The sequence below is a fragment of the Sus scrofa genome, chromosome 15, assembly GCF_054392235.1.
Source record: "Sus scrofa isolate SSC_HxYL_T2T_F1_AM1 chromosome 15, Sscrofa_HxYL_maternal_Yorkshire_Landrace_v2.0, whole genome shotgun sequence".
Lineage (NCBI taxonomy): Eukaryota > Metazoa > Chordata > Mammalia > Artiodactyla > Suidae > Sus > Sus scrofa.
Genome location: NC_139397.1, coordinates 134,509,178 through 134,531,803, shown reverse-complemented (window position 1 = coordinate 134,531,803; position 22,626 = coordinate 134,509,178). Strand labels below are relative to the sequence as shown.

Below are 22,626 nucleotides of genomic sequence, written 5' to 3'. Positions count from 1 at the left end.
TTTTTGTCAGAGGGTCTTTGTGAGCTCCCGGTTTCCTGGTGTGCAGTTCTTGACCTGTAGACCCCACTCTGACCCCTCTGGCCTGAACTCACTCTCTTTGGACTTTCGCTGGCCTCGGGGCGGGGGGCCATGCCCAAGGTGGGGGTGGGGGGACCCGACCGAGGGCTTGGGAGCTAAGCGGCAGCATGACCCTGACCAGGGTTTGAAAGAAAACACTCCTTTTGCCAAATTTTTCAAGATGACGTCTGAGGCAGAAAGTTGGGGAGAAATGCTGTTTTTTTGCAGTGCTCAGAGGAAGTGTGGCATGCTGGCCGAGAGCTTGGTGCCTGGGTTTCGTCCTGGCCCTGTCACAGGGGAGCTCTGTGACCTCAGGCAAGTAGCTGCATATCTCTGGTTCTCAGATGCCCCAGCTACCTCTTGGGGTGTTAAGTTTTAAATGAGCCAATAGGAGTTCCCATCTTGGAGCAGCGGAAATGAATCCGACTAGGAACCATGAGGTTGCGGGTTTGATCCCTGGCCTCGCTCAGTGGGTTAAGGATCTGGCGTGGCCGTGAGCTGTGGTGTAGGTCGGATCTGGTGTCACTGTGGCTCTGGTGTAGGCCGGCAGCAACAGCTCCGATTCAACCCCTAGCCCGGGAACCTCCACATGCCACGGGTGTGGCCCTAAAAAAACAAAAAGACAAAAAATAAAAAATAAAAATAAATGAGCCAATGCATTTAGAATAATATCTCTGTCTCAATAAGAGCTCTTTTTATATGATGGTGCGTTTTCAAGACCACGCAGCAAGTTGTCCGGACTAGGACCTCCTTCTCCTGCTCCCCCATCCAGGGTTTCCACTCTGGAAATATTTCAGGGCAGGGTAGATGGGGGTGTGGAGATGATGGAAGGCCCAGAACACACAGAGCCGTGCAGGCTCTCTGTGCCTTACCTGTGTCCAGCTCCTCGACTTATACCCTTTCATTTGAGCCTCACTGTGATTGTGTGAGGGGGCAAGGGCAGGGAGGGCTGATGCCAGGTTCCGGCCAAGGTGAAGGCAACCCACAGAGGGGGTGTGGCCTGCCCAAGGGGCCACGTGGCCACCGGGTTCTGGGCTCCTGAAAAGAGGAAGGGTACGGGCCGGGGGCTTTGTAGCTCTGGGTCGAGAGGTTGGGGGTGAGCAGCCCAGGGATAGGAATGGTGTCGGGGAAGCACTGTCACGGAGAAACTGTCCGGTCATTTGGCCGTCTAAGTGCCCACCCACCCGTGTTCCCCTGCATCCACCTCACAAGTGATTATGGGCTCAGACTTGCTTCAAGAAGCTTATAGATACTGTGCAAATGATTATAATAAGATGAGGGTTACCAAGAGCAAAACTGTGGGGACATGTGAGGAGGGACCTAGCCCAGCTTGGAGGAGAAGGGACATGCGGGGAAAGACTTCTCAGAAGGAAAACTTTTTTTTTTTTTTTTTTAATGCTGTCCCCGCGGCATATGGAGGTTCCCAGGCTAGGGGTCAAATGGAGCTGTAGCCACTGGTCTGCACCACAGCCACAGCAATGCGGTATCCAAGCTGCATCTGAGACCTACACCACAGCTCATGGCAATGCCGGATCCTTAACCCACTGAGCAAGGCCAGGGATCGAACCCGTGTCCTCATGGCTGCTAGTCAGATTTGTTTCCGCTGAGCCATGACAGGAACTCCAGGAGGTCAACTTTAAAGTAGATCCGCAGATGAAGCTGAGACCTCAGAACTCCAAGTGCAGGAAGCAAGAATAGTTGAGAAAGGAGTTCCCTGAGGGCTCAGCGGGTTAAGGATCCAGCATGTCACTGCTGTGGCATGGGTTCGATCTGTGGCCAGGGAACTTCATATGCCATGGGTGCACCCTCCCAAAAAAGGAAGAGTTGAGGGTGAGAGGATGGGGTGCACTGGCCAGTAGACGGCCTTTGAACAGAGCAATCATGATGATGTAACCGCCAGGGCTCCCCCAGGACACAGACGGCAGCTGCTGACACACCCTGGGGATGATGCTTGTGCTGTGGTCGGGGACTTGGGGACCTTGTCTCAGAAAGATCTGGATTTGAATCTTCGTTCCATCCTGCCCTCCCTGTGTCTCCCAGAGCACGTTCCTCAGCCTCATCATGGGATGTTGCGATGATTCAGTGACGAATCTGTGCCAGCCTTTCCCAGAGGCACAAGGCCCATTGCTGGGGGCTCAGACTACGTGTACCTCTGTGCCCTTCCACTCTGAGAGGTGACTTCAAGACGGTGACTTTCCGCTTCATAAGGGGACCTGGGACTGGATGTGCAGAGATGTTGGGATGTGGTTTATGAAGGAGCCGAGGGGAGAGAGGGAGAGAGAGGAGGGCTGATGGAGAGAGAAGATCCAGCTCAGGAAGCTGAGGGCTACTGGGGAGAATCCTGGGCTTTCCAGGGCCCAAGGGGTTCTCTGTGACATGAGGGGCTCAGTTAAAGCCACTCTCTGCATCCTCCCTCCCGCGGAGTCCAGGGCTACTCCTCAGCCAGGTGATGCCAGCGCCTGGTGTCTGTGGCGAGTGAATGGGGCGAGCCTGAGGTTCTGTCCACTGAAGGCAGGACAGTGGGTGGACGCAATTACACTGGAGGGAACCAAGGTCAGGAGGCCACTCCTTCTGACTTGTTTTAGGCTCACGCGCTTCTGGACACAGGGGACACGGAGCAAAAGCAGAAATACGTGCAGATGTGGGTGCACGGGACTGGCCTGCACGCACAAGCATCACACAGTCAGAGGCACGTCTAGGGAGTGCTTACTATGTGCCAGGTTCTGTTCCAGCAGCTTTTCAGGCATTGTCTCCTTTGATCCTCACAAACTAGGAGCAGTTGCCATGATTAGCCCTCTTAACAGATTAGTAAAGTGAAGTAACTTGCCTGGAGTCACCTTGCTAACAAGAGGGGGAGCAGGGACCAGTCAGATTGCAGTGCCTTGTGACAGAGCATCAAACACGAGAAACTGAGGAAAGAAAGGGCTGCCGGGTGGTGCTTAGCTGAATTGAATCATGTGGAAATGACCAGACAAATCCAGACACTAAGGCCCATTCTGCGAAATACCCCAGACTCTTCAAAAAAGTCAGTGTCATAAAAGAAACCAGGGAGTTCCCATTGTGGTGCAGTGGGTTAAGAATATGACCGCTGCTGAGGTGTGGGTTCAATTCCTGGCCCAGCGCAGTGGGTTAAAGGACCTGGTGTTGCCACAGCTGCGGCTTGGATTCAATCCCTGGCCCAGGAGCTTGCATATGCTGTGCATGTGGCCATAAAAAAATAAAAATTATAAATAAAATGAAATGAAAAGGTGGAGTCATGTGTCCACATGAACGGCGAGGAAAGAAAGCCAGCAGCTAAATGTAGTGCAGGATCTTGATCGGCTCATGAATCCAAAAAACCAGAAAGAATAAAAAACAAATACAAAGCCAGTTCCAATGTGTTATTGTGGCAAAAGGGGAAATTAGAACATGTGCTGAATATTAGATAATGGTATTCTATCCATGTCGAATTTCCCGAGGGTATAATTATATTGGGCTGAGGTAGGGGACAGAGACAGAGGAAGAGCTCAGGCGAAAGCGGCAAAATGTTAACAACTGGTGAATTGAGGGCAAGGGTATATGCCTCTTCTTCTTTCCTGGAGCTTTGAAACTTTTTACAATGAAAAAAGAAGACAGGGATGGGGAGATGGACTTTTTTTTTTTGACCATGCCTGCAGCATGCAGAAGTTCCTGGGCCAGGGATCAAACCCACACCACAGCAGCAACCCAAGCCACTGTAGTGATAACGCCAGGTCCTTAATCCATTGAGCCACAAGAGAACTCCCAGGAGACTGATTGTGACAGAGGCTGGAGAAGAGTATCTGGGAAAATCTCCCTGAGGCCTTCAAGGATGCCTCGAAGCTTGACCAGCTACAGGGAGCAAGGGCATTCTGGGAAGAGGGAACAGCAGATAGAGGCTCAGAGGTGGATGCAGGCAGGGAGTTGGGGAGTTGGGGGTGGGGACTGAGACAGCCGGGTGTGTGGGATATGGACCAAGGCTGCTTCCTTGCTGACTCAAGGGAGTGTAGGTTTTATCTTGGATGCGTGGGAAGGCATGGAAGCAGTTTGGAGTGAGTGGGCTTGTCAGTGACCCCATAGAGCTGTGTTCCTTAGAAGCTGCATGGGGAGGAGGGGCAGGTGGGGCAGGAGGCTGTGGCAACAGCCCAGGCAGAAGTGACAGGGCACAGGAGGGCCGAGAGAGTATTTAGGAAGCAAAATTTACAGAGGCTGGCAACTGGTTGGATTGGAGGGCGGAGGGCCAGGAGGAGCCGAAGGTGACTCAGAGTTTTCCACCCGGGGTGACCAAGAATTCGGTCAGGACATTTGCTGGCTAGGAGATGGGGGGTGGTAAGGAACTCGGGTGAATATGTGAGGGTGAGGTGGGGGTGGCGGGAGTTCACATCTGAGGCGCTGGGTTGGCGGGCGGGGGGGGGGGCACTCCCAGAGCCAGTCTGCAGCTCAACCGGCCATCCCAGTCTTCTGCTTAGAAATGACCGTTGATGCCCTCCAGGTCCTGGCATCCCAATCCGAGGTGATGAGACCTGGAGGGGTGGATGGCTGGGAGGCAGGGAAGGGACCGAATGACTTCCAGGTCTATCCTAGGCCTGCTTATTTTATTTATTTATTTATTTTAGGGCTACATCTTAGGCATATGGAAGTTCCCAGGCTAGGGGTCCAACTGGAGCTAGAGTTACTGGTCTATATCACAGGCCACAACAATGTGGGATCTGAGCTGTGTCTGTAACCTAAACCATAGCTCACGGCAATGCCGGATCCTTAACCCACTGAGCGGGGCCAGGGTTCGAACCCATGTCCTCATGGATGCTGGTTGGGTTTGTTACCGGCTGAGCCACAACAGGCCTGCTTTTTGGTGACTCTCATCATCCAGGGCTCCTAGTGTTGGTCCCAGGGAGCTGAGTGGGCTGGGGAAGTGTCTCGGGGAGGGGGCAGGAGCTCGTGAACTGGAGGACCCCCAGGGTTAGTGGTTCCCTTCCATCACCACTCCCACCCCACTGCGCTCTGCCCCACGGGGCAGGGAGGAACCAGCAAACAGCCATTCCCACCCCAAGGCCAAAGACTCTCGCCAAGTCTGCCCAAGCCAAAAGTGCCACACCCCTCTGACAGACAGCTTGGCTGAAGGGAGGCTGGGAGGACAGATCCCCAGGAAGGCCAGGAAAGCCCTCGGATGCTGAGTGTGCTTGTCACAGGGGTAGGGTTCTGGGCTCCGAGGGTGGGGAAGAATGACTTCCGGCTGGGACCCCTTTCCTTTTCTGGGCTCTGACTCTCAAGGAAGGTGGCTGTTGGAAAGACCAGGCGGCTCCTCCTGGGGCCAAGCCTCGCTGCCCCGAGGTTCCCCCAGGTCCGTTAGGAGCTCATCCAGCAAGGGAGGGCCGGGTGTGCTTTGGGAGGCTGTCTGCCACTTGTCAGGGAAAATGATGATCATTGTCATAACAGGCCGTTACCCTTGAGCTTGGTGCTTATGGGCTGTTCACGTCCTCTGCCTGTGCCTGCAGGGCAGGGTGGGTACTAGACTCTCGTGTATCTTCTTCCTCTGGATTTTGATGTGCGATGGTTGGGATGTTCTTGTTTCCCTTTGAATCGAATCACGTGTCCTGGCAGCTTCTACCCAGGGTTTTGTTTCGCCATCAGTAACTTCACAGATTGTGTCTGACTGCTTCTTACAGTGACGGCTCCTTCAGCTATTTGCTTTTTTTTAGGGCTGCACCTGTGGCATGTGGAGATTCCCAGGCCAGGGGTCAAATCAGAGCTGTAGCCGCTGGTCTACACCACAGCCACAGCAACACCAGATCCGAGCCTCGTCTGCAACGTACACCACAGCTCATGGCAATGCCGGATCCTTAACCCACTGAGCAAGGCCAAGGATGGAACCCGCAACCTCATGTTTCCTAGTTGGATTCGTTTCTGATGTGCCATCATGGGAACTCCTCCTTCAGCTCTTTGAAGGTCAGAGGCTACCCACCCTAGACTTCCTCCTCCATCATTCTGGGAAAACTTCAGACCTCTGTGGGTGATGCTTTTCTTTTTTTAAATTTATTTTTTCCTTTTGAGGGCGGCATCCATGGCATATGGAGGTTCCCAGACTAGGGGTCAAATCAGAGCTACAGCTGCCAGCCTACACCACAGCCACAGCAACACCAGATCCCAGCCAAGCTGTGTGTGACGTACACCATAGCTCACAGCAACACTGGGTCCTTAACCCACTGAGCGAGGCTAGGGATCGAACCCACATCCTCATGGATGCTATTCGGGTTCATTACCTGCTGAGCCACAACGGGAACTCCAGTGATGCTTTCACCAAGATTACCAGCCATCCCAGAGTGGAGCCGGGAAGCCAAGGTTGGCAGAGTCAAGGTCACAATCTGGAGTCACTTGTCTGGGCGTGGCCCAGCTGGTCTCCTGGCTCCCACTGGGGTTCTCTCGCCTCTTATGCAGGAGTGATGTCTCATGAGACATCCGTCTCTCTGTAACCATCAGCATGTCCCACCCCAGATCCTACAGTCCCTTCATCTCAAAGTGGCCCATTATTTCCCCTGCACTGGGTACACACAGACGGTCTTGTCCAAACCCCTATTTCCATCTGGGGACTGAGGCCCAAAGAAGCCCACTAATGTTCTCAAGGCTACCATCCTAGAAAGCTGGTCTCTAGACTCCTATCCCAGTGCTCCCTGAGCCAGAGGGCCAGGACAGAGTGGGGGAGGGGCAGGAGTGCGCTGGGCCATCACCCAGGGGCTGTGATCGAGGCCAGAGGAGGTGTCTGAACCCTGTTCTGTTGTCCAAGCCCATGCGGGGGGCGGGGGGGGGGAGGTTTTGTAAAGTTGACTTGATGGGGGTGGCCAGGCAGGGCAGGCAAGCCCAGGGCCCAGCGGTGAGGCCTAGGTGTTTGCTTGGCATCCGGGAAGTCTCCGCCCACTGCCTGTCTGTTTGTTGGACAGCCTGGACCCTCTCTGGGGAGATTCCATGGCCAGCAATGCTGTAAGGAGGCCTCTTTCCCTAGGCTTTGGGAGAAGGGCTGGATGTGGGGTGTAGGCAGAGAAGAGCATAAGCTGGAATGGCGAGCTCTGCCGACGTAGTGGGGTAGGAGAGGCAGGCTTTGCAGGACAGGGTTGGCCCGAGATAATTGGGCTTTAAGGCTTCCTGCCTTAAAAATTCAACCCCAAGTCCCCTCCCGGCTCGTCCTCCCATCCTAGGCTGGGATACTGAAGCTGACGTGGTGCTGCGTCCCCACTCTGGCAATGTCTGTGACAGAGATCATTCAGAAGGCTCCAGCCAGGGACTGAGACGGGGAAACGGGGGAGGTGAGTCCCCAGAGTGGAGGGGACCTCCTTGTGGGATGGGGGACACAGAATCAAGTCTAGAACTGGGTAGTTCCGGGTCCCCACCCTCATCCCAACCCCAGCTGAAGCTGGAAGCATTGCTCTAAGAAGGAAATCTCTGGAATCCGGGAACCTGGGCCCTGCTGCCTGGACAAGCCACCAGAGGGCGCTGCTGAGCTCCTGCACCCCTCTCCTCGCTCCACCCCTCTCTGCTCTGGGCTTTATCTCTCTGAATTTGGAGACAAACCAAAACTTCAGAAAAGTTGCAAATGCAGTGCAAAGGACTTTTTTTTCCCCCCCCCGAGCTCTGAGAGTAAGTTGCTGACACATTGCCCTACCACCCCGAAATACTTTCCTATTTTCCTGCAAGAACATTTCCTACCTAACCCAGCAGGTCAGGCAATTGACACTGATGCGTGACTACCTTCTCATCCTCAGACCCCACAAAAGTTTGGCCAGTTGTCCCAGTGACGTCCTTTAGGGGCATGGAAAGAATCCAGTTCAGAATCAGCTGAGGCATGTGGTTGTCATGTCTCTTTGGTGTCCTTCATTCTGGAAATTTCCTCAGCCTTTCCCTGACTTCTGTGACCTTGTCACTTTGGAAGATTATATAAAGCCATTTAGTTGGTAGACTGTCCCTCCACTGGGGTTGGTCTGATGTTTCCTCATGATTAGATTCAGCTTGTGTCTCTTTGGCAGGAGAATCGCAAAAGCGATGCCCTATTCTCAGTCCGCCCCCCTCTTCCACCCATGCGCGGGATCTCCATTCCTCCCATTACTGGTGACGTTACTTTGATCATTTGATTAAGCTGAATCTGCCAGGAAAAGTGACTTTTTCTCCCTTTGTGATTTATAAGCATGATGTAGGGAGGCGATTCGAGACTCGTAAATACCCCCATCGTCATCAGATTTTCAATGTATTCACTTATTTCGAATCATCAGTATGGGCTCATTCAAGCCATTACTGTCATTAGGTATTTTGATGCTCAGATCTTCCCAGACCTGAGGGGCCCCTTCCAGCTGGCTCCTGTGTCCTTTTGTCTGTCTGTCCCCCTTTGATTTTCTGGTTCCCTTTATAGTCTCTGTGCGTTTCTATCTAATCTCTCTCATCCTCTCTTTGTGCTTGGTCGTCTCTGTCTTTGTCTCTGCCTTTATCTTCTTTTGTCCTCTTTGTCTGGCCAGTGCTTTTCTCTGTTACATTTTGTCTTTCTCACTCTTGTCTCTCTGTCTCTGACACCGTCTTTCTGCCTCTCTCTTTGCCTCTCTGTCTTGCTGGCTTTCTGTCTCTTTCCTTTCGCCTGTTTTTCTCCTTGTGTCTCTCTTGGCTCAGTCTCTCTTGCCCAGGACTCACCACTACGGGGTCTTTAGCTGGGAAACCTGGACATGCTGGGTTTGTGGGACACTGCCTCCCATCTTCTGAAGCAGAGCTGGGAGACTGGGAGCAGGGTGCAAGGTGGGAGGACTTGCAGGAGACCCCTCTGCCTAGAACGGCGGGGTCTGCAATTGTGTCGGGACAGGTCCGTCTATGCACAGAGGGCATCAGAAACCTCTGTGCCTTGGGGGGTGGGGGGCTGGAGGGAAGCGCCAATGTCTGTGTTCTGCTGGCCCCTGTTGTTGAATCAGGTTAGACTCCAGGGGGAGGTTGGTGCCTTGGGGAGAAATGGTACCTGTGCGCCCCCCCGCCCCCCACCACGTAAGTGACTCCCTGGAGAGGCAACAGGAAGAGCTTTTGCGCCTGGGCTGGGGGCTGTCGGGGGGCGGGGGGAGAGTGATCCTAAGCAGCATGGCTGCAGGACTTTGTGGCTTTAGGGTGTGTTCCCATGTGTGGTTGCAACGGATGTGGGGCCCAACCTTGCACTGTCTGTGGGGGCGAAGCTGAAGCCTGTGGTAGCAGTGGGTGGCAGCTGATGGAGAACTTGAGGCAAGCCAGATGCAGGGAAGGCCTGCACTGCAGCTGGCCTCTCATCCCATGTGTGTGGGGGTGGTTTTAAAAAGCATATCTAGGGAGTTCCCATTGTGGCTCAGTGGTTAAGAACCTAACTAGTATATGTGAGGATGCAGGTTCAATCCCTGGCCTCACTCAGTGGGTTAAGGATCTGGTGTTGCCATGAGCTGTGGCTCAGATCTAATGATGCTGTGGCTGCAGTGTAGGCTGGCAGCTGTAGCTCTGATTGGAGCCCTAGCCTGGGAACTTCCATGTGCCAAGGGTGCAGCCCTAAAAAGAAAATAAATAAATATAAAAAAGACACCCCAGAAGGGCCCGCGGTCCGAGATGTTGGGGTTCCCGTTGTTGTCTGACCTGCCGTGGTCATTTCCCTGGTCACCTCTCCCAGAAGTGGGCTCAGGGCCTTTCACAGCGGAAGGGGCTCTGGCTTCTCCTTTCCTGCAGTGCTTTCCCGTATCTTCCTTGGCCCCCTGGTCCTTTCCCCGGGAGCCCGGCCCTCTGCCCTGGCCTGACTACTGTGCCTCTCCTCCCACAGCCAGAGGATCTGGAGGCCCCCAAGACTCACCACTTCAAAGTGAAGACCTTCAAGAAGGTGAAACCCTGTGGGATCTGTCGACAGGTCATCACCCGGGAGGGCTGCACCTGCAAAGGTGAGTAGGTGCTTGGGCCCCGGGGGATGGGGGAGGGGGTGCATCTTCACGGTCTTGAGATGGTCTGGGGCCCCAGGTTGGACTGTCCCCGGGGTCCTGACTTGGTGCCTGGTGCTCATCTGGGAGGGGATGCTGAAAGTGTGGGTATGAATGGATAGCACATGGCAGGTGATGGGTGGCTTGGAAATGGCTTGTAGCTTATGTGTAGATGACATGAAGAGAGCACGGAGATAGTACACAGATGGCATGTGAATGGCATGAGGCAGGCGTGTGGATGGTATGTGGCAGCAGGTGGAAGGTGTGTGGTTAGTGTGGCTTGTGTGTGAGGGGCTGTGGTTGGCCTGTGGATGGTGTGTGGTTGGTACGTGGAGGGCATGTGGGAGGTGTGTGGGTGGCATGTGCCTGGCACTGGGAGTACTTCAAAGATGCCAAGCCACAGTCCTCCCCTTGTGGCAGCTTAGGGGGTGTTTAAGGGGCCCCCATTCAGCCCCAGGGGAGGGCCTGCTGGCTGTCAGGCTTTTGCAATCACGCTTCTCACGTGCTCCTGGAATGGCCTGGGCTTGGCTGTCCCTGTGGCCGGAGGAGTTGGTATCTTGGCCCAGGTCATACAGTGAAATCAGCAGGAGGCCTCTGTGCCCAGTCTCAGGGACCGACCCCACCACCCAATCAGTTGCCCCACCAGCCAGATGCCTCCCCCTCTCTCTCACCCCTCCTCCTGTTATTGCCAGCTCCCTCCCCACCCCTACAGCTTCTCTGCAGCCAATGCATCTCTCACCTGTACATGCCTCACCTGTACCTGTCTTACCTGTACATCTCTCACCTGTACTGCCTCTCGCATCCTGACCCGCCCTCTCGGTCTATCTCCATATCAGCTTCTGGGGGGCCTTGGTGTCAGTTCCCTGGGTAGAGCCTTGGATCCCTCCCAACACACACTCAAGACAAAGCACAGACTCCTTCCTGTGGCTGCACAGGCGCGTGGATCCACCTCTTGCCGGCTCTTGGACCCATCCCCCTGGCCCCAAGCCCATGGTGAAACCTTTCGTACTTCCCAATATGCCAAGTATACCAAACATGCCAAAGGGCCCACTCTTTCTTGCCTGGAGCTTTGCTCACGTGCTTCTCCCACCTGGATTCTCTTCTCTTCCTTCCCTCTGAGCACAGGTCCTGGCGGGGCAGGGAAAATGGGCATCAGAGCCCAGGGATCGATGATTAAAGCACTTCGTATTAAAGCCCTCACACTCACTCTCATGCAGTGCTCTCAGCATCTGGGGGGCGCTGATGTCATCCTTGTTTTACGGATGAGGAAACTGAGGCTCAGACTAGTTAAGTCTCTTGCCAAGGCACACAGCCGGCTGGGTGGGGGGTGGGGTTTCCAATGCGTGTTCTCTGGGGGAGGGAGGGCTTCTTAGATGGGGAGTTTCAGCTGGTATTGGAGGTTGAAATGGGTGGATGGAAGTGTGTGAGTGTGTGGGTGTGTATTTGTGGGGGACATTCCAGGCAAGGCCTGCTGTGGGCTGAGGGCAGAAGTTTGTGGTCCTTAACTGCAGGGCTCTGACACGGAGTTTAGAGGAAAAAAAAAACAGGAACTTTTTGCAATACCAAAAGTAGCCACATGGTGACACCCTCCTCCCAAGAGGTCTGGCTGGGATGGGTGGTGGTTTACAGAGAAGCCAGGGAGGCACTGCTTGGGGCGGGGTTTTGCATTTTGCTTGCCTCACTGCCTCCATCCCACCCTATCCCTTGAACCTGCTCAAGTTAGCCCCTGACCCATCCCGCAGTTCCTTCCCTCAGCCCAGTGACCCCCCAGTGCTTCTCCGTCAGGAGGCAGCACAGGGCTGAGGGTAGAAAAAATCATAGCACACTCACTGGGTAACCTTGGACATCTCTGGCCACACATTTTGTGACAGCCTATGGTCCTGGGTTCCCCAGATGATCTGGCTTGAGGACCCAGGTTGAGGAAGAGATTTGACTCTATATGAATAGAAGGCTCCCAAAGTGAGCAGAGATGGCTCTGGTCTCACCTGGTTCAGAGCCTGGCCCTGCTGGTGTGAACCAGAGTGGAGGCCGGATGGCCAGTGGGCAGCCAGGCTGGTTTGGCAGCTCCAGGTGAGTTAGTGGGAAGAGGGAAGAAGGCCAGGACCACTCTCCAAAACACCATCAGCTGTCAGGTCTGGGCCATGGAAGGACAGGGGCCCCCAGCCCTGCAAGGGAAGATGGAAGGTTCCCATTTTGACAGGCCGCAAGGATACCCCCAGCAAGAGGTGTGGGGCCACCAGGCCTGGGGGCAGGGTTGAGGTCACTGGGCTTATTGGCAGGAGATGCAGGAGAGGGACAGCTCTCTGTGCTCTGGAACCAGGAGGTTGTGATGGCTTGAGATGAACAGACTCTCTGCCTCCCTCCCTCCATCCACCCATCTATCCACCCATCCTCCATCCATCCAGGGCCACCAGATATGGTTGTGCAGATTGTTCGCTGGCTGAGGAGGCACATTGGCCAAGCCCAACCCAAAGGGTTTGCCGTGTTCTCTGGGTCCTCTTCCAGTCTTCCAATCTTGGGCTGCAGCATGGTGACCCTCTGGATTTGTGGCTGGGGGTTCTGGGTCGAAGGTCAAGGCCTTGCATTCACAGCCTCCATGAGGCTTGCAAAGTTGAGGGAACTTTTGCTGCAGGCAAGGGCAGTGAGGACACCTCCCCAGATCTAGAGAGACTGGGGCATTTGTCTGGTTCCCATTGGCTGCCCTGCTCCCCAGCCCCCACCCCCCTGCATTTCACTGTTTAATGGACGATGGCTGAAGGGGGTGGGGTGGGAGATGGGGTGGGGAGGGAGTCAAGGTCCCTGGGATCTAGTCCCGGTTCTGGGAGACTCAAGGGAGAATGAAGCACACAAAAAGCTAAGGTGGGTGGACACGCGGGCTTAAACATGACAGATGCACAGGCAAAGAGGTGGCCGTGGAATCACGGCCAGTCTTCTACTGTGCTAACTCCTGTGTACCGCGGGGTTAACGATAAAGCTGTCCTCTCTCTCAGGGGCTGATTCTGAGGAGCGCCGAGCTTCTGTGGGTGGCTGTGAAATGAGCATGAGTGTCAGGACTAAGGCTCCCTGTGGGGAGACAGATGGATGAGACAGTGGGCAGAGAAGAGGCCTGGGGGCCAGGCCTGTGTTTCCAGCCCTGCTACTCACAGGCCAGGTGACCTCCGATAAATTACTTCACTGCTTGGGCCTCAGTTTCCTCATCTATAGATCAAGGTTGGACCGAGTATGTCCACTGAGGCCCAGACCATGGGAGGGCCTGAAGAATTCCCTGTTGGTGTCTGTAGAGTCTGGATAACTCTGCCAGTGCAGGCTGCCAGCCCACCCTGCATGCACACATGCACACATCTATGGCCATGAACCAAGCCCCTCTGGGCTAGAGGCTGTGCCCAGAACTGTTGCTGAGACCCAGCCCCCGACCTAGAAGACAGACATGCCATCAGACAATCCCAGAGCCTGGTGGCAAAGCTGACCCAGAGGTGTGTGTGAAAGGCTGTCTCTGACGCAGCTGAGATTTTTCCTGTCAGGCTTTAATAGGGAATTCATATATAGACTGGGTTTTGAGGGATGTGTAGGAGTTTCTCAGATCAAACTGTAGGTATCCCACAGGTCCCTAGGGGCAGTGCACTAGGAAGTCTAGGGCCTTGTCCAAGGGCCCTAGCCTCCTGCCATCCTGAAACCCAAGGAAAGAGACCAGAATGCCAGCTCAAGAGCCCCAGGGCTGCCATCTGGGCTTGGATTGGGGCCCAGACTTAGAGTCCTCCCCTTCCCATTGTCTCTGGTCAGCCTGAAAGGTGGGTCCCCTTCAGTCTCCCCAGTGTGGGATGCACCTGGGAAAGATGATTTTGTCCTTAATGGTACGAGCCTACCCAGAAGCCCTCACCAGCTGGATTTGGGGAAACCTTGTTTCAGGGAGCTCTTTCCTCTTTACTGGGGGTCCCAGCTTCTACCCTGTGTCTGAGGACCTCCTTAGAGTCATTGGAAGCAGCCTAGCAGGGTGGGAAGACCCTGGGTTCTCGTCCTGGCTTGTCCCTGCCTGGCTGTGTGACCTTGGGTGAGACACTTAACCTCTCTGGGCCTAGCTTGCTGGTTCTCTAAATGAGGGCTTGGACTAGATCAGAGGTTCTAAACTGTGTTCCAAAGGATCTGTAAGCTTCCTTAGGGGCCTGAGAGGGTAGGCAAAAGGGAGAAATCCAAAGGCAGGCTTAAGGTCTTGGGGCCCTGGAATCCCCCACATATTAATCAGAACAGCTCTCGTTTTAGGAGTTAAATATACCAGGAGACAGGATGGTGTGGTGGACTTGCACTTGGCTCAGATGTCCTAGATTCAAATCTCAGCTCTTCTTAGAGAGAACTTCGGCAGATTGCTTCACCTCTCTGGGCCTCAGCTACCTCACCTTTAAAATGGAACATGCAGGAGTTCCCGTTGTGGCTCAGTGGGCTAAGAACCTGACAAAGTGTCCATGAGGGTGTGGGTTTGACACTTTACTCAGTGGGTTAAGGATCCAGCATTACTGTAGGCTGCTGTGTAGGTCACAGGTGTGGCTCAGATCTGGCATTGCTGTGGTTGTGGTGTAGGCCGGCAGCTGCAGCTCCAATTTGACCCCCAGCCTGGGAACTTCCATATGCTGCAGGTGGAGCTGTAAAAATAAATGAAATAAAATAAAATACAATAACACACTCAGCAAACCTTCCTCCTCAGGTTACTGTGGGGATTACCTGAGACAATACACATGAAGTGCTCAGAACAGATGCTGGCACACAGTAAGCATTCAGTAAATGCCAATCATTGAGATTCCACCGAAGAGTCTATCTGCTTCAAGAATTTGGCTGCAAAAACAAAAGCTCAAGAACCACTGAATGGGATGCTCTAGAAGGTTTCTTCTTCTTCTTCTTCTATTTTTTGTCTTTTTAGGGCTGCATCTACCGCATATGGAGGTTCCCAGGCTAGAGGCTGAATGGGAGCTGTAGCTGCCAGCCTACACCACAGCCACAGCCACATGGGATTTGAGCCGCATCTGTGACCTACACCACAGCTCATGGCCACGCTGGATCCTTAACCCACTGAGCAAGGCCAGGGATCGAACCCGTGTCCTCATGGATACTAATCAGATTCGTTTCCTCTGAGCCATGATGGGAACTCCTAGAAGGTTTCTTCTTGCTTCAACTTCAGAGCTACTCTATACCCACACCCTCCAACCAACCCTCGTGTCACCTTGTATTCGGTTTCTCCAGAGAAACAGAACCAACAGGATGGATAAGTGAGTAGGTAGGTAGATAGACAGGTATTTATTTTAAGGAATTGACTCACATGATTGCAGAGACTAGGCAAGTCCAAAATCTGCAGGGCAGACCATTAGGTTGGAAACCCGGGGAGGAGCTGCAGTTCAAGTCCCAATGCTGGCAGCATTTCTTCTTGCTGGGGGAGATCAATCTTTGTGGTTCGGGCCTTCAACTGATTGGACAAGACCCACCTGCCCACACAATGGCAGGTAATGTGCGTTACTCAAAATCTACGGACTTAAATGTTAATCTTACAAATGTATATAAAAAAACATTCACAGAAATATCTAAAATGATGTTAAACAAATATTCGGGAGCCATAGGCTAGCCAAGGGGACACTTAATGTAAGCATCACATACCTCCAGGCCAGGCCGTGGAAAGAAGCAAGGCAGGGGAGGGCTGTGAGTCCTGGTGGGCAGGTGGGTGCTGTGAAGGTCTCTTCGCCGCTGGGGAAGAAGCGGAGGCCGGCTGCGCAGGCAGGCAGTTATACTGGGGTCAGGTGCACACCAAGGCTATGTGCTCATTTTCCGACCCGAGGCCAGGAGGAAAAGGCCATTTAGATCCCAACAATGTTGGCTTCCTGTGTTCCTGAGAGGCCGGAAGCCACCCCAGGACAGAGTCCGAGCCGCCTGGGGAGGCAGGAGGTGGCCAAGGGCTGGGGCTGGGGTAACGACGCTCCACCCCTGCAGGTAACCTGCAGACCCCTCCCCGCTGCGGGGCTGCTGTGGGGGGTAGGTGGGCAGTGTTGACACCCAGGGGCTGAGGTGGGGCTCCTGGGTTCCACGGAGCTTTGGTTGGACACGGTCCCTCCCCGGCTGGGGGACTTTGTCTTGCAGGGTCATTGGACTTCAGTGGGGTCTGTTCCAGTGGGGTTGGTCCTCAGACGTGTGTCCAGGGAGGACTCAGGCCTCTGAGGGATGCTAGGAGCCGGGGCTGGCGTTCTCCTGTCCTTGTTCCCCTGTGATGTGACATGTTACCCTGTGGAGTGGGCATCCCGGTCAACTCGGTGTTTGCTCAAACGTGTTTGGGATGTTTTCAGGGTTGGAACCTGGGTTTCCCCCTTTGGTGGCTGTGGGGAGGAAGTGGCAGGTGATGACTCTGGTGGAGAGAGTGGCTGGGGTTACACACAGGCTGTCACAGCTGGAAGGGGGTTGGGAGGCCGTTCTGTTCCAGGGCTTGGACAGGCAAGGGCCTTCGGGGGTAAAGCAGTGTGGAATGAAATGAGTATGGCCAGCAGGCTATGGTGGGGGCCCCAGGGGAGACAGAGAAGAGGTCTTTGTGGGCTTTTTTTTTTTTTTTTAGGGCTATACCTGCAGCATATGGAGGTTCTCAGGCTATGGGTTGAATCAGAGCTCTAATTGCCAGACTACACCACAGCCACAGCAACACCAGATCTGAGCCATGTCTACCAATTACACCACAGCTCACATCAATGCCGGATCTTTAACCCACTGAGCGAGGCCAGGGATCTAACCCGCATCCTAGGGATACGAGTCGGGTTCGTTAACTGGGGCGCCATGATGGGAACTCCAAGAAGTCTTCATGTTGTAAACACTGAGCCAGCTCATGAAGACAAGGGTGTGGGCCCAGTAGATCCAGGAGGCTGCCAGATGACTGCCTCATTTTCTGAACAAGAGTCTGAGGCTCAGAGAGGGAGGTGATTTGCTTCAGGTCACACAGCAGGTCACTGGACTAGCAGTCAGGACTAGAATCTAGATTTCCTGACTTGGGGCTCTTCTGTAGAATAAGGATGCTGAAGGTGGTGGAGAGGCTGCTGGTACAGCTAACCCTTATAGGGAACATACTCTGGGCCAGCCATGTATATTACCTCTTTTAATTCTTCCAACAACTCTGTGAGGGAGATGCTATTACCACCCCCAGGTTACAGAGGCGATGAAGGCTCAGCGTGGTTGAGTAACTTGCGCCAGAACACAGAGCTGGTATGTGACCTGCATCTGAGCTGAGAGCCAGCCTCCCTGCAGCCAGGGAGCAAGTGGGTCGATGGAGAGTAGGACCATTGGATGAGTGGATGAAGGATCACTTAGCTCCTTTAGTGCTCTCACCCCCTTACCAGGCTTGATCATAGGCGGTGCTTGTCCTGAAGCACCTGAGAAGACTAACTCTGGTCCCTACCTGCCCTCTCTCTGCAGGGGGTGGAGCTGAAGAGTCAGGCTCATCCAATCTCACTTGTGTCTCTCCATTGCCCTGGATATCGAGACACAGGAGTCCCGAGGGTTTCGGATGGGGGGGAGTCCCTCCAGTTGGAAGTTTACTCTACATTTATTGAGCCCCATTTGTGCCAGACCCAGTGCTAGGGCAGGATACAAAGCTGCAAAGTTGAACAGGACCTCCCTTTCTGTTTTAAAGAAGCAGCTATATGTGGGGGAGAACAAGTCAGAATGGAATACTTAGTTCTCCCAGGTGATAAGAGCCTTCCAAGGGTTGTGGGCTAAGGATTCCAGTTGCACAGAGGAGGGAAGGATCATCTTTGAGTGTTTTATTGTCCAAGGAGGGATATTTTGACCTGGGCTCTGAAGGATGTATATGAGTTCACCATTCCAGACCTGCATCTTGTAGACTCAAAGACTGCTTGGGGAGTTTGGTGGGGCAAGAACAGATCTCTTCAGGGCCAGTGGTTCTAGGTGAAGGCAAGACCAGGCCATGTAGGACCTTGTAAGTGTATTGAGGAGCTAGACAGAGGGTTCTAAGCTGTGATGTGATCAGTTTGAGAATGACCTGGGACTCTCTGGATTGAAGGGAGACAAGATTGATGGGGAGATGGGGCCCAGGGAAGGATAAGTGGTCTGAACTGATGCTCTGGTTGGAGAGGAAGGTTGGGAGTCCACAGCCTCTTTGGATGACTAATTGCTTGGTGAGGTAAGGAAAGGGAAGAAGGAATTAGAGAGGGGAACATTAAGTTACCCAGGGAGCAAGGAACGACCCACGTCTCAGTTCTCATCATCGGCCTTTGGCCTATTGCTTTCTGAGGGATCCTGTGCTCTGGTTTCTGGTATTAGTTAGCTGCCGTTGTGTAAACAGATTACCACCCCCCAGACTTAGCAGTTTAAAACAAATACAGAATTATCCTCTCACACAGTCTCTGTGGGTCAGGGATTCATGAGTAGTGAAGCGGTCTGGACTCTGAGCGTCCCATGAAGCTGCAGTCAAGGTATCAGCTGAGGCTGTGGCTTCTTCCAGAGGGAGTGATCCACGAGATGAAGGCTGAAACCCCCTTGGCGGGGGGACTTTGATGACTTAGCCTCAGAAATCACATACCACCCTTTTTCTTTTTCTTTTCTTTTCTTTTTCTTTTTGCTTTTTAGGGCCACACCCACAGCATATGGCGGTTCCCAGGCTAGGGGTCCAATGGGAGCCACAGCTGCTGGCCTACCTCCACAGCCACAGCAACATGGGAACTCAGCCATGTCTGCAACCTACACCACAGCTCATGGCAATGCTGGATCCTTAACCTAGTGAACGAGGCCAGGGATCGAACCTGCATCCTCACGGATACTGGTCGGGTTCATAACCTGCTGAGCCACCACAGGATCTCCCTACACACCATCATTTCTACAGTATCTGATTGGTATATAAACCATGTCATCATGGGAAGGGTGGGTGTACCAGGAGGCAAGACACACTGGCGGCCACCCTGGAGGCTGGCTGCCTCAGTTTCCCTTTCTGTCACACATCTGAGTGTGCCTTTGATCTGGACGTGAGAAGCCAGCCGACAGGCATGTTTTAAATTACAGTGGGAGGGATGCAAGTTAGAGAGTAGGAAGAACTGCCCTTTGGGAGAATACCTGAGACAGGTGACTGAGAGTGTACAGGAGCCTTCCCCAAAGGGGACTCGGGGCAAGAGCGTTTCCTTGGGGTGGGGAGCAGGTGCTTCTGAAGGTGTAAAAATTTATCCTTGGGGGCTTGGCCACACCTGTGCTGCTTGGAAACTTGAATTCAGTTTGCCAAGCTTTTGTCTTCTGGGTGGGGGTGGAGTGGGGGGGAGTTTTGTGTGTGTGTGTGTGTGTGTGTGTGTGTGTGTGTGTGTGTGTGTGTGTGTGTGTGTGTGTGCTGGGGGAGGTCTTCCTTTGCTCCCTGCTGTAGAGCTCTCAAGGACAAGCTCTGCATTCCAGCACGTAGGGAGCACTCAGCACATTGTACTGCAATTGCCCAATGATTTCCCCATCTGCCCTCCACTCAAGGGCATCTACTGAGTGTCTGCCCACTGTGTGACAGGCAGGGCTGCCCTGTATAGTCATGCAGGCTATGCACTGCCAAGGGCGCCTGCCTGCAAGAGCACTGGAAGCAGTCCACACCTCACTCACCAAACTGTGGATCCAGGAGTTCCAGTCATGGCTCACTGGGTTATGAACCCAACTAGTATCCATGAGGATATGGGTTTGATCCTGGCCTCGCTCAGTGGGTTAAGGATCCAGCGTTGCCATGAGCTGTGGTGTAGGTCGCAGATATGGCTCAGATCTTACATTGCTGTGGCTATGGCATAGGTCAGCAGCTGCAGTTCTGATTCACCCTCTGGCCCGTGAACTTCCATGTGTAGCAGGTGTGGCCCTAAAAAGAAACAAAAACAAAAACAAAACAAAACTATGCATCCAGGTACAGAGCTGGGTCCATCTGGAGAAAGGGCATCTTCGCGCCATTCCCACAAAGATGTTGTAGTCAGCTGTGTGTCAGGGGGCTGGTCTGCCCAGAGGGTGGGATTTTTTCCTAATTTGCACAAAGATGGTGCTGTGGGCCTGTTGTAGCTGCTGGGGATCCAGTGTGAATGAGACAGGCATCCTCCTCCGCACTCATGAGTCTAGTGCGGGGAGATACCCTATACATAAGTGAGAGGAATTACCCAAGATGACTTCAGATTCTGAGCTGTGCTAAGAGAATTTTATCAGGGAGCTGCTGAAAAAGAATAATAGGGGAGCCTACTGTAATTTGGGTGGTCAAATCCAAAGATTTGAAGAGGTGGTTTTCAGTGGATTCTAGAAATAGAAGAAGAATACGGCTCAGTGAATAGATGAAGAGATGGCTTTCATTGGGTTCTAGAAGTAGAAGAAGGATTTGGCTTGGTGAATAATGGAGAGCAGGGGTGAGAGAGAATGTTTCCGGCAGCCATACCAGCACATGCAAAGGCCCTGAGGTAGGAAAGAGCTTGGTGTGTTCTGTGAACGCCAGGAGTATGGAGGATGATACTGGAGGAAGATTGGGTCCTGGCTCTCATTGTGCTCCCAGTTTCCAGATGGGGGTTGGGAGGCCTGAAGTAAACACACAGGGATGGCTTCTTTGGTTGACTATGAGACATTTGGGGGCAGGGTTATGGCTCTGGGAAAGACTAAGAATGGGGTGGGGATGATTAAATGGGGGTGCACATAAAGGGGCGATCTGAGCATACATTTATTAAGCCTCTACAGTGTACCAGGCACTGTGTGTTTTGTGTGTGTGTGTGTGTGTGTGTGTGTGTGAGAGAGAGAGAGAGAGAGAGGGAACCAGGAGTCCCTCTCTTGAAGGAGCCCACAACTGTAGGAACCAAGATGGTGGCAAGAAATGTCCACTCTGATGCCTTCAGGAAGGGAGGGATAGAGGCCACCAGAGGAGGGGCCCAGGACTTATTCTTAAGACCTGGCATTTGGTTAGCAAAGGTCCCTTGGTCCGGAGGCAGTGGCCCAGTGGGGCGCCTGCCTGGCCTTCAAAGCCCAGTCCACATGGCCGGAGGCTTTCTCAATTCCACATTCCAAGGCCAGAAAGGAAGGCATGGGGGCGGGGCTGGGCAGGCCTGCTGGTGTCAGAGTGGAAACACCCTCTGGAGAGGAGTTGGCCCCTGGGGACCCGGTATGGTGGGGGTGGGACTGAGAGAGAAAAGCAAGAAAGGCTAGATGGATGGGCATGACCTGACTTGGGTGGCCAGGGCGGTGGAGAAGGCCCTGAGCTGGGCGGCATGGCTGGTGGTGTCAGGAAAGCCTTGCTCAGCACTGGCTGAGTCACAGGCCTGAGCGGGGGCCAGAACTAGGTTCTGGGAGAACAAGGTCTGGCCAAGGTCATATCCCAGACCCCACCCAGTGTGCCTCTCAGCTTCCCCCCAACTCCTACTCCCATGGACAAACCAGAAGCCTTAGTGTGGGGAGGCCTGGAGCCTCTTGGCAGCCCTGGGCCTCCTGCTTTCCGCTGGAAATCTGAAGGTTGGAAAGGGGTTGGGAAACTGCAGATCTAAGAGGCAGGGCAGCTGACTGTGGCCCGGGGCTGTGAGGATTTGGGGTCAGGGCGGCTCCAGGTTCTCTAACCAGTGCCCTGACCCACCTGCCTCCACAGGCCCTGGGCAACCGATAAAGCCCAAGTCAGTGCAGAAGCTCCGCTGGCTCAAGAGACCCTTCACCCATCAGAGGGACCCCGTGAGAGAGGACCACTAACCCCCTGGGTGGAGGGCCCTGGGGGTAGGGCGGGCAATGCTGGGACATTCCAGGCTGAGGGAACCCCAAAGGAAATTTGATTCCAGCTTCTGGTAGTGAGAGGGTGGAGCATGTCATTTGTGTGTGTGTGTGTGTTTCAGCACAAAGTTCGTGTGTCCTTGTCAGGCTGTACTCTGACGGTCTCATGAAATTGTGTGTGTGTGTTGGTGCTCCAGAGTCAGAAGTTTCTCCTTGGGCTTGTGCGTGGGAGGCTGGCCATGGGTGTGCTATGTGTGCACATATCGCTGAGTGTACTGGTGTAAGGGATTATTGGTGAGTGTTTGTGTGTGTGTGTAGGTATAAATGCATACGTGTGTATGCACCGGGCCTCTGCTGGACCATGAATTGGTCTGTGTGTCTCTCTCTGGTGGGGGGAGTGAGTGTGATCTGGTTCTCTGGTGCCTGCAGCCTGCCCGGTGTGTGAGGGGACAAGGTCCCCTCGTTCCTTGGCTCTGCTGGCTGGCACGGGGCCTGGGTGCGGGCCACCTCTGCCCTCGGAGGGATCCAGCCACAGAGGCGGTCCCCTCCTCTCCCCCTGCTCCTCCCACCTTCCCGCGCCCGCCAGAGGGGCTCTGGCAATGGGGGCTCGGCGCCTCCCGCCCCGCAGGCCCCGGGGAGCTGCGGCAGCCCCCCGCCCCCTCCTCTCGGCGTCCCTCCTTCCCTCCCGAGCGCCGAGCGCGGATCGCGGGGCGGGGGTGGGAGGAGATTTCGCCGGAGTTTCCATTTCATACCTCGCGGCTAAACTTTCTTTCTGTGTCTCGCCCTCTTGCAGTCTGCAGCTTCTCCTGTCATCGGAAATGCCAGGCCAAGGTAAGGGGGCTGCGGGCGGGCTGGCCCCGCGGGGGGCTTGCGCACGGGATGGACTTGGGGTCCCGGGACGGGTGCGGGGGCGCCGGCG

At 54.2% G+C, this 22,626-nt stretch overlaps 1 protein-coding gene and 1 long non-coding RNA gene across 21 annotated transcripts in view; one reads left to right on the top strand and one right to left on the bottom strand.

The window, feature by feature from the left end:
• The window catches only part of TNS1 (tensin 1), a 245,059-nt gene that overhangs the window by 37,499 nt on the left and 184,934 nt on the right, over window positions 1–22,626 (top strand). For 17 of the 19 annotated variants that reach the window (XM_085000332.1, XM_085000339.1, XM_085000328.1 and 14 more), the window contains exons 2-3: window positions 9,851–9,965; window positions 22,501–22,538. In XM_085000332.1, coding sequence (XP_084856458.1) covers window positions 9,851–9,965; window positions 22,501–22,538 — 153 coding nt within the window. Of the gene's footprint in view, window positions 1–9,850; window positions 9,966–21,361; window positions 21,462–22,475; window positions 22,539–22,626 lie in introns of those variants that run through there. The other 2 variants (XM_085000333.1, XR_014830099.1) reach the window with 2 other exon arrangements.
• LOC106506361 (uncharacterized) lies at window positions 11,062–22,598 on the bottom strand. 2 transcript variants are annotated; one of them, XR_014830100.1, is made up of 5 exons: window positions 22,460–22,598; window positions 15,639–16,257; window positions 15,307–15,469; window positions 11,987–12,166; window positions 11,062–11,129 (listed from the first exon to the last, which is right to left on the bottom strand). It is a non-coding gene; the product is annotated as an uncharacterized LOC106506361 (long non-coding RNA). The 2 variants fall into 2 exon arrangements; XR_001301617.3 differs by lacking the exons at window positions 11,062–11,129; window positions 11,987–12,166 and having other exon boundaries at window positions 15,261–15,469; window positions 15,639–15,725; window positions 22,460–22,597.